The sequence below is a fragment of the Phocoena phocoena genome, chromosome 6, assembly GCF_963924675.1.
Source record: "Phocoena phocoena chromosome 6, mPhoPho1.1, whole genome shotgun sequence".
Taxonomy (NCBI): domain Eukaryota; kingdom Metazoa; phylum Chordata; class Mammalia; order Artiodactyla; family Phocoenidae; genus Phocoena; species Phocoena phocoena.
Genome location: NC_089224.1, coordinates 8,486,555 through 8,505,280, shown reverse-complemented (window position 1 = coordinate 8,505,280; position 18,726 = coordinate 8,486,555). Strand labels below are relative to the sequence as shown.

Sequence of the window (18,726 nt, the reverse complement as noted above, 5' to 3'; positions counted from 1 at the left end):
TAGCTCTGAAATTTCATCACCATGAGGTCTGCTCCTCTACTTGTAGATCAGCAGTCACCAAACTTACTGAAAAGATATGCTACACATAATTATATTTTCCTAAGTCAAAAAGACTTAGACATTTAATTTCCCTGATACACACTTATTTTCACACCTTGTTTCCTCTACCTGTATCATCTCCTTTATGCTTGCAATTAGTGGTTTATAATTGCTTCTGGGTGGGTGAGTGGGTAGGAGTTAGAGTTAATAAAACAATGGGATCTGAGCTGGCCTTGGGCATCCCTGCTGTGACAGTACAGGTGTCCAGAGTTGATTCTGTGGGAACGGGACACAGATGTTAGTGATGCTGTTTTGTGACCTGTCACAAAAAGCAGTGCTGTGGCCCTCTTCTCAGTCAGATAATTCAGTTATGCAAACTGGGTTTAATCTGTTCAGTTGAGGAAGAGTTTACCATCGCAGGCATTTTAAGCATTTCACACTCATGTTTAAATATTAGTTTTTCAGTCTTTAACCCTATAAGTTATTATATAGCAAGGTAAATATTTTTATAGTATTTGTAGCTGCTTTTGCCCTTGGATATATATTGGAGGCTGAGTTTTTGATTTGGTTTCTTCCTTCATTGTTCTATGTTCTGTTTTCTTTCTTTCTTCTTTTTAACTTTTTCTTGTTTTTGAAAGGTATCACATTCTTCAGGAGAGCTTAATCAAACTTGTGGAAGCTTGTAATGACCAAACACATAACATGGACCGATGGCTCAGTAGATTGGAAGCCTCCAACTGGCTGACTCACATCAAGGAGATTCTGACAACTGCCTGTCTGGCAGCTCAGTGTCTCGACAGGTAAAGTGCATCTCCAGGTTATAGAGTGGGCCACTCACACCAACAAGACTTTGCTTCCATCCAGACCTGTGGTTGTGTATTATGTTACTGTTCATGCCTGTCTGTGTCTTATGTTTACATCATTTTACAAATAACTATAGAAGATAGTCAGTGCCATTCAGTGTCAGTGAAGTATGTGTGTAGAGTCTGGCATTTAATTGATAATGTTTGTTGAATGAATGTGAGCCATATACATATACATGTCTTCCATGACAAAAATTTTTTAAGTATTAAAGGACCTATTTTTTTCTATAAAAATCCTTAAAATGTGAATCTACCAATTTTCCTTTTCTTAAACTGAAAAAGAATGAAAAGAAGTTTTCTTATTTCTCCTCAGAGGGCCAAACTTGGCCTTCAAGGAACTTTTGAAATAGCAATGAAAGGAAACATGTAATTTTGTTACACAGTAAATGATCCTTTCTAATGTCTCAGCTATCTTGTTACAGACTACTTGATATGTGCAGTTATATCTGGATCTCAAGTTAAGGAAAACTGGATGGTAGTGATGTGAAGTATATGAAGTGATTTTAGTTTATTCACTCAGTTGAAAGTTGCTAATCCTCGAGACTTGAGGCAGAAGACTTGAACAGGGACGGAAGGATTGGTATAAGTTGTTGCAGAAGCTTAGAATGCCCTTTTCATTTACTTTTTCATTTTAAACCTGTTTTTTTTTAAAAAATAAATTTATCTATTTAGGGCCGCGTCGGGTCTTCGTTGCTGCATGCGGGCTTTCTCTAATTGCTGCAAGTGGGGCCTTCTCTTCATTGCAGTGCATGGGCTTCTTATTGTGGTGGCTTCTCTTGTTGCAGAGTACAGGCTCTAGGCGTGTGGGCTTCAGTAGTTGTGGCACGCAGGCTCAGTAGTTGTGGCACACAGGGTTAGTTGCTCTGCAGCATGTGGGATCTTCTGGGACCAGGGCTCAAACCCGTGTCCCCTGCATTGGCAGGTGGATTCTTAACTACTGCACCACCAGGGGAAGTCGTTTTAAAATGTTATACGCTTGCAAAGATGGGGTGGAGGGCGGTGCTGAACTTCCTAGCAGCCAATTCAAAGACAGAGAACACTTTGCTTAAAAATGAACCCACATAAACATGAATTTCAATTAGAACTCTGATCTGCATTCACACAGGATGCTCTAACAGGCCCTAGAAGAGCTGGCTAAGTCCTTGTCTTGGTCCATGTCTACTCTAATGTCTTCATTAGCTTCCACAGAGAATAGATGTCTCCTCGATAAGGCATCAGTTACTCCACTTGAAAGCAGACGGGACAAAGACTGAAAGGAGGTTTTCTGAAAACCAGATTTTTTTTTTTTTGCGGTATGCAGGCCTCTCACTGTTGTGGCCTCTCCTGTTGCGGAGCGCAGGCTCTGGACTCACAGGCTCAGCGGCCATGGCTCACAGGCCCAGCCGCTCTGCGGCATGTGTGATCTTCCTGGACCAGGGCACGAAACCGTGTCCCCTGCATTGGCAGGCGGACTCTCAACCACTGCGCCACTAGGGAAGCCCTACATATATAATTTCATTTAAGCTTCCAAACAACAATTGTTATGTATTATTACCCTACCTCTATAGATAAGGAAAAATAAAATCAGAGTAAGTTGCCTGAGTTGTACTGATTACAGCCCAAGTGGCAGTGCTGAGATTCCAACCTTTTTGTAAGAAATAATTAAGGAATAACACAGATAGACCCCTGAGTGTATGTCTCTGGATCATTTCCTGGATCTTTAAATGGCTGTTGTTCTGCTCTGGTATTTTCTATGCTATTTTGTTTGTTTGTTGTTGTTGTTTTTGGTTTAAGTAACATCAGGGATGGTTAACATACAAACTTTTAGCTGGGAGAGCAAATCTATTTCAGAGAGAAAAATGCCCATCCCTTGGTTGTTTCAGAAGGGTCTCCTTATTTGCTTCAGAAAGCTGAAGGAAGACTCTGGGAGCACATTAATATATGCTAACAACTTTTTCTATAGGAAAGCATGAAAACTTGCCTCACTCTTGTGCAAGATGGAACACGAAGTATTTTGATACATTATCCTTCTATATTAAAAAAAAATCTAGGCTGCTGTTTTAAAATAGGATAGATGTGACCCCAGTTGCCTTTTGGGGGTTAATTTTTAAATGTTTGCACACCAACAATTTCATCAACAAAAACATACATCTCTGAATAAAATGAGAAATACTTATAACCAAGAAGAACAACAGATAATTTCACTGGTAGTTACTGATTTTATGTTTTTCAGTTTATCAGAGGGATTTTTCTTTTTGTGCAAGCATTTTGCATGCTTATTTTGGGTCAAATTCTAAACCTAGCCCTGACACCAGTATTTAATTCCCAGGGGCTAGTATATGTACACAAGGAAAACTTCCAAAGATATCTTCCTATCAACTGAGTTATTTAAAATAATAATCTATTTGTCTGCCAAAAAAAACATTGATATCATATTAAAGCTAAACTTTTGGAGGGGGAAACATATTTTGTTATTCATTTCTAAACAATTTAAAAAAGAAATATGAAAATAATTACAAAATAAAACTTTCTAGAGTCATAAAATTATTTTATACTCCTAAGTGGTTAATTCCTTTTTTAATTAATTGAAGTATATTTGATTTACAGTATAGTATTAGTTTCAGGTGTACAGCAAAATGATTCAGTTATACATATACATATACATATATCTATTCTTTTTCAGATTCATTTCCCATATAGATGATTACAGAGTATTGAGTAGAGTTCCCTGTGCTCTACAGTAGGTCCTTGCTGATTATCTATTTTATATATAGTAGTGTGTATAGGTTAATCCCAACCTCCTAATTTGTCCCTTCCCCTCCTTTCCCTTTGGTAACCCCTAAGTCTGTTTTCTAAGTCTGTGAGTCAGTTTCTGTTTTGCAAGTAAGTTCATTTGTATCATTTTTTTAGATTCCACATATAAGTGATATGATTTGATATTTGTCTTTCTCTGTCTGACTTCACTTAGTATGATCATCTCTAGGTCCATCCATGTTGCTGCAAAAGGCATTATTTCATTCTTTTTTCATTCATTTTATCCCCATCAGTGTATACATGTCAATCCCAATCTCCCAACTCATTACACCACCACCACCACCACCCCCGCCACTTTCCCCCCTTGGTGTCCGTACGTTTGTTCTCTACATCTGTGTCTCAATTACTGCCCTGCAAACCAGTTCGTCTCTACCATTTTTCTAGGATCCACATATATGCGTTAATATACTATATTTGTTTTTCTCTTTCTGCCTTACTTCACTCTGTATGACAGTCTCTAGATCCATCTACATCTCTACAAAGGACCCGATTTCGTTCCTTTTCATGGCCGAATAGTATTCCATTGTGCACATGTGCCACATCTTCTTTATCCATTCATCTATCGATGGACCTTTAGGTTGCTTCCATGTCTTGGCTATTGTAAACAGTGCTGCAGTGAACACTGAGGTGCATGTATCTTTTCGAAGTGTGGTCTTCTCCAGATATATGCCCAGGAGTGGGATTGCTGGATCATATGGTAGATCTATTTTTAGTTTTTTGAGGAACCTCCATACTGTTTTCCATAGTGGCTATGTCAGTTTACATTCCCACCAATAGTGTAGGAAGGTTCCCTTTTCCCCACACCCTCTCCAGCATTTATTGTTGGTAGACTTTTTGATGATGGCCATTCTGAATGGTGTGATGGAATACCTCAGTAGTTTTGACTTGCATTTCTCTATTAGCGATGTTGAGCAACTTTTCATGTGCTTTTTGGCCATCTGCATGTCTTTGGAGAAATGTCTGTTTATATCTTCTGCCCATTTTTTGATTGGGTTGTTTTCTGCATCATCTGTTTGTATATTTTGGAGATTAATCCCTTGTCAGTTGCTTCGTTTGCAAATGTTTTCTCCCATTCTGTGGGTTTTCTTTTCATTTTGTTTATGGTTTCCTTTGCTGTGCAAAAGCTTTTAAGTTTTTTTTTCTGGCTGCGTTGGGTCTTCTTTGCTGCACATAGACTTTCTCCAGTTGCGGCGAGTGGGGGCTGCTCTTCATTGCGGTGTGCAGGCTTCTCATTGCAGTAGCTTCTCTTGTTGTGGAGCACGGGCTCTAGGCACGCGGGCTTCAGTAGTTGTGGCTCAGAGGCTCTAGAGCGCAGGCTCAGTAGTTGTTGCGCATGGGCTTAGTTGCTCCGCAGCACGTGGGATCTTCTCGGACCAGGGATTGAACCCGTGTCCCCTGCATTGGCAGGCAGATCCCTAACAGCAGTGCCACCAGGGAAGTCCCACTTTTAAGTTTATTCGGTCCCATTTATCTTTTTTTTTTTTTTATTGGAGTATAGTTGCTTTACACTGCTGTGTCCGTTTGTTTTTATCTTCATTAATGTAGGAGGTGGATTGAAAAAGATATTGCTGTGATTTACGTCAAAGAGTGTTCTGCCTATGTTTTCCTCCAAGAGTTTTATAGTATCTGGTCTTATATTTAGCTCTTTAATCCATTTTGAGTTTATTTTTGTATATGGTGTTAGGGAATGTTCTAATTTCATTCTTTTATATGTATCTGTCCAGTTTTTCCAGCACACTGAGGGGTTAATTGTAATATTTCCACAAAGACATGTCATAAGTGACAAGCCAGAAGCTGTGACTTGGGCTTGAGGTAGACGTTTTAGTACTATATGAAGCTCTGTAAGTAAAAATTTTAGATTCAACATTAATTAGACAGTATAGTCAGACAATATAATCAGGACAGCAATTGTTAATGTGTCGACCACACATTTACAGATACTGGCGAGAGAACTGGCTAAATTATCAAACCCGAGAAGAAAATGCGTACTTTTGTTATTTCCTTAAGTCATCAAGAAGATTCAGTTGTTCTCAGCTTTGAAAAAAGGATATTGACTACAAAAAATTTACATAGACAGTAGCATGCATTCTTAGATATGATGGAACAATTTAATTAATGATGATGTTAGGATCCCGTTTTCATACATGCATTGTTCTTTTTTTTTATGACGTCTTTTTCCATTTATTCATCTGATCCATTAATTCGTCTACTTTTTGACGCTTCCAAGCACATTACAGATCATTTACCTTTTTGTATTAACATTTTTTCTTTTTTATTCAAACACAAAGTCACAAAAATTATAATCATCCTCATCAGTTCACTCAGTCCCATGTAATTAATTTTTTTTCATCTTGATCTTTTGTTAGCACTTTTATGAATTCGTCAGTTTTCCATTAGAGTTCTGAAACTGCTTATTCATTCAGTTCAGAAGTATAGTCAGTTACCAGAAACCTGTACTTGTCAGAGTCTTTTCCATGAATTCCTTGAAGATGAAATTCTTTTAAAGGAACATTTTTGAAAAAGCATCAGAGTACACCCAGAAATGTCTGTAAATGACAAAAGACTTAAAAATGACCACGGTTAAAGATTTGATGAAAGTTCATAATAATGCAATTGACAAGGAAATTTAGTTATTTCTGAGATGTACATTTTAAAGTAATAACTAGAATTATGACTTAAAACATTATACCAGAACATATAAGATTTTTAGAAATTTCATGTAATGTCTGAAACATTTATATTAACATATTTCCATACAAATAACCCAAACAAACTTCAGTATTAGTTTTTTGTTTTGTTTTGTTTTGTTTTTTTATACAGCAGGTTCTTATTAGTCATCAATTTTATACACATCAGTGTATACATGTCAATCCCAATCGCCCAATTCAGCACACCACCATTCCCAACCCCCCGTGGTTTTCCCCCCTTGGTGTCCATACGTTTGTTCTCTACATCTGTGTCTCAACTTCTGCCCTGCAAACCGGCTCATCTGTACCATTTTTCTAGGTTCCACATACATGCATTAATATACGATATTTGTTTTTCTCTATCTGACTTACTTCACTCTGTATGACAGTCTCTAGATCCATCCACATCTCAACAAATGACTCAATTTCATTCCTTTTTATGGCTGAGTAATATTCCATTGTGCATATGTACCACATCTTCTTTATCCATTTGTCTGTTGATGGGCATTTAGGTTGCTTCCATGACCTGGCTGTTGTTAATAGTGCTGCAATGAACATTGGGGTGCATGTGTCTTTTTGAATTATGGTTTTCTCTGGGTATATACCCAGTAGTGGGATTGCTGGGTCATATGGTAATTCTATTTTTAGTTTTTTAAGGAACCTCCATACTGTTCTCTGTAGTGGCTGTATCAATTTACATTCCCACCAACAGTGCAAGAGGGTTCCCTATTCTCCACACCCTCTCCAGCATTTGTTGTTTGTAGATTTTCTGATGATACCTATTTTGACTGCTGTGAGGTGATACCTCACTGTAGTTTTCATTTGCATTTCTCTAATAATTAGTGATGTTGAGCAGCTTTTCATGTGCTTCTTGGCCATCTGTACATCTTCTTTGGAGAAATGTCTATTTAGGTCTTCTGCCCATTTTTTGAGTGGGTTGTTTGTTTCTTTAATATTGGGCTGCATGAGTTGCTTATATATTTTGGAGATTAATCCTTTGTCCGTTGATTCGTTTGCAAATATTTTCTCGTATTCTGAGGGTTCTCTTTTCGTCTTGTTTATGGTTTCCTTTGCTGTGCAAAAGCTTTTTAAGTTTACTTGGTCCCATTTGTTTATTTTTGTTTTTATTTCCATTACTCTAGGAGGTGGATCAAAAAAGATCTTGCTGTGATTTATGTCAAAGAGTGTTCTTCCTATGTTTTCCTCTAAGAGTTTTATAGTGTCCGGTCTTACATTAAGTCTCTAATCCATTTTGAGTTTATTTTTGTGTATGGTGTTAGGGACTGTTCTAATTTCATTCTTTTACATGTAGCTGTCCAGTTTTCCCAGCACCACTCATTGAAGAGACTGTCTTTTCTCCATTGTATATCTTTGCCTCCTTTGTCATAGATTAGTTGACCATAGGTGTGTGGGTTTATCTCTGGGATTTCTATCTTGTTCCATTGATCTATGTGTTTTTTTTGTGTGCCAGTACCATATTGTCTTGATTACTGAAGCTTTGTACTACAGTCTGAAGTCAGGGAGTCTGATTCCTCCAGCTCCGTTTTTTTCCCTCAGCTGCTTTCGGGGCTTTTTGTGTTTCCATACAAAATTTAAAATTATTTGTTCCAGTTCCGTAAAAAATGCAATTGGTAATTTGATAGGGATTGCATTGAATCTGTAGATTGCTTTGGGTAGTAGAGTCATTTTCACAATATTGATTCTTCCAATCCAAGAACATGGTATATCTCTCCATCTGTTGGTATCATCTTTAATTTCTTTCATCAGTGTCTTATAGGTTACTGCATACAGGTCTTTTGTCTCCCTAGGTAGGTTTATTCCTAGGTATTTTATTCTTTGTGTTGCAGTGGTAAATGGGAGTGTTTCCTTAATTTCTCTTTCAGGGTTTTCATCATTACTGTATAGGAATGCAAGAGATTTCTGTGCATTAATTTTGTACCCTGTAACTTTACCATATTCATTGATTAGCTCTAGTAGTTTTCTGGTAGCATCTTTAGGATTCTCTATGTATACTATCATGTCATCTGCAAACAATGACAGTTTCACTTCTTCTTTTCCAATTTTTATTCCTTTTATTTCCCTTTCTTCTCTGATTGCCGTGGCTAGAACTTCCAAAACTATGTTGAATAAGAGTGGCGAGAGTGGACATCCTTGTCTTGTTCCTCATCTTAGAGGAAATTCTTTCAGTTTTTCACCATTCAGAATGATGTTTCCTGTGGGTTTGTCATATATGGCCTTTATTATGTTGAGGTACGTTCCCTCTATGCCCACTTTCTGGAGAGTTTTTATCATAAATGGGTGTTGAATTTTGTAAAAAGCTTTTTCTGCATCTATTGAGATGATCATATGGTTTTTTTTCTTCAGTTTGTTAATATGGTGTATCACATTGATTGACTTGCGTATACTGAACAATCCTTGCATCCCTGGGATAAATCCCACTTGATCACGGAGCATGATCCCTTCAGTGTGTTGTTGGATTCTGTTTGCTAGTATTTTGTTGAGGATTTTTGCATCTATATTCATCAGTGATAGTGGTCTGTAATTTTCTATCTTTGTAGTATCTTTGTCTGGTTTTGGAATCAGGGTGATGGTGGTCTCTTAGAAGAGTTTCGGGGTGTTCCTTCTCTGCAGTTTTTTGGAAGAGTTTGAGGAGGATGGCTGTTAGCTCTTCTCTAAATGTTTGACAATTCACCTGTGAAGCCATCTGCTCCTGGACTTTTGTTTGTTGGAAGATTTTTAATCAAACTTTCAATTTCATTACTTGTGATTGGTCTGTTCATATTTTCTATTTCTCCCTGGTTCCGGCCTGGAAAGTTATACCTTTCTAAGAATTTGTCCACTTCTTCCAGGTTGTCCATTTTATTGGCATAGAGTTGCTTGTAGTAGTCTCTTAGGATGCTTTGTATTTCTGCGGTGTCTGTTGTAACTTCTCCTTTTTCATTTCTAATTTTATTGATTTGAGTCTTCTCCCTTTTTTTCTTGATGAGTCTGGCTAATGGTTTATCAATTGTGTTTATCTTATAAAAGAACCAGCTTTTAGTTTTATTGATCTCTGCTGTTGTTTTCTTTGTTTATACTTCATTTATTTCTGCTCTGATGTTTATGATTTCTTTCCTTCTGCTACCTTTGGGTTTTGTTTGTTCTTCTTTTTCTAGTTCCTTTAGGTGAAAGCTTAGATTGTTTGAGGTTTTTCTTGTTTCTTAAGGTAGGCTTGTATAGCTGTAAACTTCCCTCTTAGAACTGCTTTTTCTGCATCCCATACGTTTTGGATCATCGAGTTTTCATTGTCTTTTGTCTCTAGGTATGTATGATTCCCTCTGTGATTTCTTCAGTGATCTCTTGGTTATTTAGTAACGTATTGTTCGTTTTTTTTTAAACTTTATTGGAGCATAGTTGCTTTACAGTGGTGTGTTACTTTCCGCTTTATAACAAAGTGAATCAGTTATACATATACATACGTTCCCATATCTCTTCCGTCTTGCGTCTCCCTCCCTCCCACCCTCCCTATCCCACCCCTCCAGGCTGTCAGAAAGAACCGAGCTGATCTCCCTGTGCTATGCGGCTGCTTCCCACTAGCTATCTGCCTTACGTTTGGTAGTGTATATATGTCCGTGCCTCTCTCTCGCTTTGTCACAGCTTACCCTTCCCCCTCCCCATATCCTCAAGTCCATTCTCTAGTAGGTCTGTGTCTTTATTCCCGTCTTAAATCTAGATTCTTCATGACATTTTTTTTCTTAGATTCCATATATATGTGTTAGCATACGGTATTTGTCTTTCTCTTTCTGAGTTACTTCACTCTGTATGACAGACTCTAGGTCCACCCACCTCACTACAAATAACTCAATTTCGTGTCTTTGTATGGCTGAGTGATATTCCGTTGTATATATGTGCCACATCTTCTTTATCCATTCTTCTGATGATGGACACTTAGGTTGTTTCCAGTCCGGGCTATTGTAAATAGAGCTGCAGTGAACATTTTGGTACATGACTCTTTTTGAATTATGGTGTTCTGAGGGTATATGCCCAGTAGTGGGATTGCCGGGTCACATGGTAGTTCTATTTGTAGTTTTTTAAGGAACCTCCATACTGTTCTCCACAGTGGCTGTATCAATTTACATTCCCACCAACAGTGCAAGAGGCTTCCCTTTTCTCCACACCCTCTCCAGCATTTATTGTTTCTAGATTTTTTGATGATGGCCATTCTGACTGGTTGAGATGATATCTCATTGTAGTTTTGATTTGCATTTCTCTAATGATTAAGGAAGTTGAGCATTCTTTCATGTGTTTGTTGGCAGTCTGTATATCTTCTTTGGAGAAATGTCTATTTCGATCTTCTGCCCATTTTTGGATTGGGTTGTTTGATTTTTTTGTTATTGAGCTGCCTGAGCTGCTTATAAATTTTGGAGATTAATCCTTTGTCAGTTGCTTCATTTGCAAATATTTTCTCCCCTTGTGAGGTTTGTCTTTTGGTCTTGTTTGTGGTTTCCTTTGCTGTGCAAAAGCTTTGAAGTTTCATTAGGTCCCATTTGTTTATTTTTGTTTTTATTTCCGTTTCTCTAGGAGGTGGGTCAAAAAGGATCTTGCTGTGATTTATGTCTTAGAGTGTTCTGCCTATGTTTTCCTCTAAGAGTTGATAGTTTCTGGCCTTACATTTAGGTCTTCAATCCATTTTGAGCTTATATTTGTGTATGGTGGAGGGAATGATCTAATCTCATACTTTTACATGTACCTGTCCAGTTTTCCCAGCACCACTTACAGAAGAGGCTGTCCTTTCTCCACTGTACATTCCTGCCTCCTTTATCAAAGATAAGGTGACCATATGTGCGTGGGTTTATCTCTGGGCTTTCTGTCCTGTTCCCTGGATCTATCTTTCCGTTTTTGTGCCAGTACCATACTGTCTTGATTACTGTAGCTTTGTAGTATAGTCTAAAGTCAGGGAGCCTGATTCCTCCAGCTCCGTTTTTCGTTCTCAAGATTGCTTTGGCTATTTGGGGTCTGTTGTGTTTCCATACAAATTGTGAAAGTTTTTGTTCTAGTTCTGTGAAAAATGCCAGTGGCAGTTTGATAGGGATTGCATTGAATCTGTAGATTGCTTTGGGTAGTAGAGTCCTTTTCACAATGTTGATTCTTCCCATCCAAGAACCTGGTATATCTCTCCATCTATTTGTATCATCTTTAATTTCTTTCATCAGTGTCTTGTAATTTTCTGCATACAGGTCTTTTGTCTCCTTAGGTAGGTTTATTCCTAGATATTTTGTTCTTTTTGCTGCAGTGGTAAATGGGAGTGTTTTCTTGATTTCACTTTCAGATTTTTCATCATTGGTGAATAAGAATGCCAGAGATTTCTGTGCATTAATTTTGTATCCTGCTACTTTACCAAAATCATTGATTAGCTCTAGTAGTTTTCTGGTAGCATCTTTAGGATTCGCTGTGTATAGTACCATGTCATCTGCAAACAGTGACAGCTTTACTTCTTCTTTTCCGATTTGGATTCCTTTTATTTCCTTTTCTTCTCTGATTGCTGTGGCTAAAACTTCCAAAACTATGTTGAATAAGAGTGGTGAGAGTGGGCAACCTTGTCTTGTTCCTGATCTTAGTGGAAATGCTTTCATTTTTTCACCATCGTGGATGATGTTGGCTGTGGGTTTGTGATATATGGCCTTTATTATGTTGAGGAAAGTTCCCTCTATGCCTGCTTCCTGCAGGTTTTTTTTTTATCATAAATGGGTTTTGAATTTTGTCAAAAGCTTTCTCTGCATCTATTGAGATGATCGTATGGTTTTTCTCCTTCAGTTTGTTAATACGGTTTATCACATTAATTGTTTTGTGTATACTGAAGAATCCTTGCATTCCTGGAATAAACCCCATTTGATCATGGTGTATGATCCTTTTAATGTGCTGATGGACTCTGTTTGCTAGTATTTTGTTGAGGATTTTTGCGTCTATGTTCATCAGGGATATTGGCCTGTAGTTTTCTTTCTTTGTGACGTCCTTGTCTGGTTTTGGTATCAAGGTGACGGTGGCCTCGTAGAATGAATTTGGGAGTGTTCCTCCCTCTGCTATATTTTGGAAGAGTTTGAGGAGGATAGGTGTTAGCTCTTCTCTAAATGTTTGATAGAAGTCGCCTGTGAAGCCGTCTGGTCCTGGGCTTTTGTTTGTTGGAAGATTTTTAATCACAGTTTCCATTTCAATGCTTGTGATTGGTCTGTTCGTATTTTCTGTTTTTCCCGATTCAGTCTTGGCAGGTTGTGCATTCCTAAGAATTTGTCCATTTCTTCCAGGTTGTCCATTTTATTGGCATAGAGTTGGTTGTAGTAATCTCTCATGATCTTTTGTATTTCTGCACTGTCAGTTGTGACTTCTCCTTTTTCATTTCTAATTGTATTGATTTGAGTCTTCTCCTTTTTTTCTTGATGAGTCTGGCTAATGGTTTATCAGTTTTGTCTATCTTCTCAAAGAACCAGCTTTTAGCTTTATTGATCTTTGCTATCGTTTCCTTCATTTGTTTTTCATTTATTTCTGATCTGATGTTTATGATTTCTTTCCTTCTGCTAACTTTGGGGTTTTCTTTTTCTTCTTTCTCTTTAAATTTGCTTTAGGTGCGAGGTTAGGTTATTTATTTGAGATGCTTTCTGTTTCTTAAGGTAGGATTGTATTGCTATAAACTTGCCTCTTAGAACTGCTTTTGCTGCATCCCATAGGTTTGGGGTCGTCGTGTCTCCATTGTCATTCGTCTCTAGGTGTTTTTTGATTTCCTCTTTGATTTCTTCAGTGATCACTTCGTTATTAAGTAGTGTATTTTTAGCCTCCACGTGTTTGTATTTGGTACAGATCTTTTCCTGTAATTGATAATCTAGTCTCATAGCGATGTGCTCGGAAGAGATACTCGATACAGTTTCAATTTTCTTTCTTTTTTTTTTTTTCCACATCTTTATTGGAGCATAGTTGCTTTACAATGGTGTGTTACTTTCCGCTTTATAACAAAGTGAATCAGTTATACATATACATACGTTCCCATATCTCTTCCGTCTTGCGTCTCCCTCCCTCCCACCCTCCCTATCCCACCCCTCCAGGCTGTCAGAAAGAACCGAGCTGATCTCCCTGTGCTATGCGGCTGCTTCCCACTAGCTATCTGCCTTACGTTTGGTAGTGTATATATGTCCGTGCCTCTCTCTCGCTTTGTCACAGCTTACCCTTCCCCCTCCCCATATCCTCAAGTCCATTCTCTAGTAGGTCTGTGTCTTTATTCCCGTCTTAAATCTAGATTCTTCATGACATTTTTTTTCTTAGATTCCATATATATGTGTTAGCATACGGTATTTGTCTTTCTCTTTCTGAGTTACTTCACTCTGTATGACAGACTCTAGGTCCACCCACCTCACTACAAATAACTCAATTTCGTGTCTTTGTATGGCTGAGTGATATTCCGTTGTATATATGTGCCACATCTTCTTTATCCATTCTTCCGATGATGGACACTTAGGTTGTTTCCAGTCTGGGCTATTGTAAGTAGAGCTGCAGTGAACATTTTGGTACATGACTCTTTTTGAATTACGGTGTTCTGAGGGTATATGCCCAGTAGTGGGATTGCTGGGTCACATGGTAGTTCTATTTGTAGTTTTTTAAGGAACCTCCATACTGTTCTCCACAGTGGCTGTATCAATTTACATTCCCACCAACAGTGCAAGAGGCTTCCCTTTTCTCCACACCCTCTCCAGCATTTATTGTTTCTAGATTTTTTGATGATGGCCATTCTGACTGGTTGAGATGATATCTCATTGTAGTTTTGATTTGCATTTCTCTAATGATTAAGGAAGTTGAGCATTCTTTCATGTGTTTGTTGGCAGTCTGTATATCTTCTTTGGAGAAATGTCTATTTCGGTCTTCTGCCCATTTTTGGATTGGGTTGTTTGATTTTTTGTTATTGAGCTGCCTGAGCTGCTTATAAATTTTGGAGATTAATCCTTTGTCAGTTGCTTCATTTGCAAATATTTTCTCCCCTTGTGAGGTTTGTCTTTTGGTCTTGTTTGTGGTTTCCTTTGCTGTGCTAAAGCTTTGAAGTTTCATTAGGTCCCATTTGTTTATTTTTGTTTTTATTTCCATTTCTCTAGGAGGTGGGTCAAAAAGGATCTTGCAGTGATTTATGTCTTAGGGTGTTCTGCCTATGTTTTCCTCTAAGAGTTTGATAGTTTCTGGCCTTACATTTAGGTCTTCAATCCATTTTGAGCTTATATTTGTGTATGGTGGAGGGAGTGATCTAATCTCATACTTTTACATGTACCTGTCCAGTTTTCCCAGCACCACTTACAGAAGAGGCTGTCCTTTCTCCACTGTACATTCCTGCCTCCTTTATCAAAGATAAGGTGACCATATGTGCGTGGGTTTATCTCTGGGCTTTCTGTCCTGTTCCCTGGATCTATCTTTCTGATTTTGTGCCAGTACCATACTGTCCTGATTACTGTAGCTTTGTAGTATAGTCTGAAGTCAGGGAGCCTGATTCCTCCAGCTCCGTTTTTCGTTCTCAAGATTGCTTTGGCTATTTGGGGTCTGTTGTGTTTCCATACAAATTGTGAAAGTTTTTGTTCTAGTTCTGTGAAAAATGCCAGTGGTATTTTGATAGGGATTGCATTGAATCTGTGGATTGCATTGAATCTGTAGATTGCTTTGGGTAGTAGAGTCCTTTTCACAATGTTGATTCTTCCCATCCAAGAACCTGGTATATCTCTCCATCTATTTGTATCATCTTTAATTTCTTTCATCAGTGTCTTGTAATTTTCTGCATACAGGTCTTTTGTCTCCTTAGGTAGGTTTATTCCTAGATATTTTGTTCTTTTTGCTGCAGTGGGAAATGGGAGTGTTTTCTTGATTTCACTTTCAGATTTTTCATCATTGGTTTATAGGAATGCCAGAGATTTCTGTGCATTAATTTTGTATCCTGCTACTTTACCAAAATCATTGATTAGCTCCAGTAGTTTTCCGGTAGCATCTTTAGGATTCGCTGTGTATAGTACCATGTCATCTGCAAACAGTGACAGCTTTACTGCTTCTTTTCCGATTTGGATTCCTTTTATTTCCTTTTCTTCTCTGATTGCTGTGGCTAAAACTTCCAAAACTATGTTGAATAAGAGTGGTGAGAGTGGACAACCTTGTCTTGTTCCTGATCTTAGTGGAAATGCTTTCATTTTTTCACCATCGTGGATGATGTTGGCTGTGGGTTTGTGATATATGGCCTTTATTATGTTGAGGAAAGTTCCCTCTATGCCTACTTCCTGCAGGGTTTTTTTTATCATAAAAGGGTTTTGAATTTTGTCAAAGCTTTCTCTGCATCTATTGAGATGATCGTATGGTTTTTCTCCTTCAGTTTGTTAATACGGTTTATCACATTAATTGTTTTGCGTATACTGAAGAATCCTTGCATTCCTGGAATAAACCCCATTTGATCATGGTGTATGATCCTTTTAATGTGCTGTTGGACTCTGTTTGCTAGTATTTTGTTGAGGATTTTTGCGTCTATGTTCATCAGTGATATTGGCCTGTAGTTTTCTTTCTTTGTGACGTCCTTGTCTGGTTTTGGTATCAAGGTGACGGTGGCCTCGTAGAATGAATTTGGGAGTGTTCCTCCCTCTGCTATATTTTGGAAGAGTTTGAGGAGGATAGGTGTTAGCTCTTCTCTAAATGTTTGATAGAAGTCGCCTGTGAAGCCGTCTGGTCCTGGGCTTTTGTTTGTTGGAAGATTTTTAATCACAGTTTCCATTTCAGTGCTTGTGATTGGTCTGTTCGTATTTTCTGTTTTTCCCGATTCAGTCTTGGCAGGTTGTGCATTCCTAAGAATTTGTCCATTTCTTCCAGGCTGTCCATTTTATTGGCATAGAGTTGGTTGTAGTAATCTCTCATGATCTTTTGTATTTCTGCACTGTCAGTTGTGACTTCTCCTTTTTCATTTCTAATTGTATTGATTTGAGTCTTCTCCCTTTTTTTCTTGATGAGTCTGGCTAATGGTTTATCAGTTTTGTCTATCTTCTCAAAGAACCAGCTTTTAGCTTTATTGATCTTTGCTATTGTTTCCTTCATTTCTTTTTCATTTATTTCTGATCTGATGTTTATGATTTCTTTCCTTCTGCTAACTTTGGGGTTTTCTTGTTCTTCTTTCTCTTTAAATTTGCTTTAGGTGCGAGGTTAGGTTGTTTATTCGAGATGCTTTCTGTTTCTTAGGGTAGGATTGTATTGCTATAAACTTGCCTCTTAGAACTGCTTTTGCTGCATCCTATAGGTTTGGGGTCGTCGTGTCTCCATTGTCATTCGTCTCTAGGTGTTTTTTGATTTCCTCTTTGATTTCTTCAGTGATCACTTCGTTATTAAGTAGTGTATAGCCTCCACGTGTTTGTATTTGGTACAGCTCTTTTCCTGTAATTGATATCTAGAGTTATAGCCTTGTGGTCGGAAAAGGTACTTGAAACAATTTCAATTTTCTTAAATTTACCAAGGCTTGACTTGTGACCCAAGGTATGATCTATTGTGGAGAATGTTGCATTAGCACTTGAGAAAAATGTGTATTCTGTTGTTTTTGGATAGAATGTCCTATAACTATCCGTAACGTCTATCTTGTTTAATGTATCTTTTAAAGGTTGTGTTTCCTTATTTATTTTCATTTTTCATGATGTGTCCATTGCTGAAAGTGGCGTGTCAAAGTTTCCTAGTATGAATGTGTTACTGTTGATTTCCTCTTTTATGGCTGTTAGTATTATCTTTATGTATTGAGGTGCTTCTATGTTGGGTGCCTAAATATTTACAATTGTTATATCTTCTTCTTGGTTCGATGCCTTGATCATTATGTAGTGTCCTTTGTCTCTTGTAATAGTCTTTATTTTGAAGTCTATTCTGTCTGATATGAGAATTGCTACTCTCCAGCTTTATTTTGATTTTCTTTTGCGTGGAATATCTTTTTCCATCCCCTCACTTTCAGTCTCTATGTGTTTCTATGTCGGAAGTGGGTCTCTTGTAGACAACATATATATGGGTCTTGTTTTTGTATCCATTCAGCCAGTCTGTGTCTCTTGGTGGGTGCATTTAATCCATTTACATTTAAGGTAATTATCGATATGTATTGTCCTATTCCCATTTTCTCAGTTGTTTGGGGTTTGTTATTGTACGTCTTTTCCTTGTGTTTCTTGCCTAGAGAAGTTCCTTTAGCATTTGTTGTAAAACTTGTTTTGTGGTGCTGAACTCTCTCAGCTTTTGCTTGTCTCTAAAGGTTTTTAATTTCTCCATCAAATGTGAATGAGATCCTTGCTGGGTAGAGTAATCTTGGTTTTAGATTTTTCTCCTTCATCACTTTAAATATGTCCCGCCAGTCCCTTCTGGCTTTCAGAGTTTCTGCTGAAAGATCAGCTGTTAAGCTTATGCTGATTCCCTTGTGTGTTGTTTGTTGTTTTTCCCTTGCTGTTTTTAATATGTTTTCTTTGTATTTAATTTTTGTTAGTTGATTAATATGTGTTTTGGCGTGTTTCTCCTTGGATTTTTCTTGTATGGGATTCTCTGTGCTTCCTAGACATGATTAACTATTTCCTTTCCCATATTAGGGAAGTTTTCAACTATAACCTCATCAAATATTTTCTGAGTCCTTTTCTTTTTCTCTTCTTCTTCTGGAACCCGTATAATTGGAATGTTGGTGTGTTTAATGTCGTCCCAGAGGTCTCTGAGACTGTCCTCAGTTCTTTTCATTCTTTTCTCTTTATTCTGCTTTGCAGTAGTCATTTGCAGTATTTTATCTTCCAGGTCCGTTCTTCTGTCTCAGTTATTCTGCTATTGATCCCATCTAGAGTATTTTTAATTTCATTTATTGTGTTTTTCATTGTTGCTTGTTTCATCTTTAATTCTTCTAAATCCTTGTTAAATGTTTCTTGCATTTTGTCTATTCTGTTTCCAAGATTTTGGATCATCTTTACTATCATTATTCTGAATTCTTTTTCAGGTAGACTGCCTGTTTCCTCCTCATGTGTTAGGTCAGGTGGGTTTTTATCTTGCTCCTTCATCTGCTGTGTTTTTTTGTCTTCTCATTTTGCTCATTTTACTGTGTTTCGGGTTTCCTTTTTGCAGGCTGCACGTTTGTTGTTCCCGTTTTTTTTTGGTGTCTGTCCCCAGTGGCTAAGGTTGGTTCAGTGGGTTGTGTAGGCTTCCTGCTGGAGGGGACTCTTGCCTGTGTTCTGGTGGATGAGGCTGGATTTTGTGTTTCTTGTGGGAAGGTCCATGTCTGGTGGTGTGTTTTGGGGTGTCTATGGACTTATTATTATTTTAGGCAGCCTCTCTGCTAATGGGTGGGGTTGTGTTCCTGTCTTGCTAGTTGT

The 18,726-nt window shown here is 37.8% G+C and overlaps 1 protein-coding gene across 1 annotated transcript in view; it reads left to right on the top strand.

Moving 5' to 3' along the window:
* The window catches only part of MTMR9 (myotubularin related protein 9), a 90,256-nt gene that overhangs the window by 41,599 nt on the left and 29,931 nt on the right, over positions 1-18,726 (top strand). Inside the window, exon 6 of the mRNA XM_065879155.1 lies at positions 678-839. Coding sequence (XP_065735227.1) covers positions 678-839 — 162 coding nt within the window. The remainder of the gene's footprint in view (positions 1-677; positions 840-18,726) is intronic.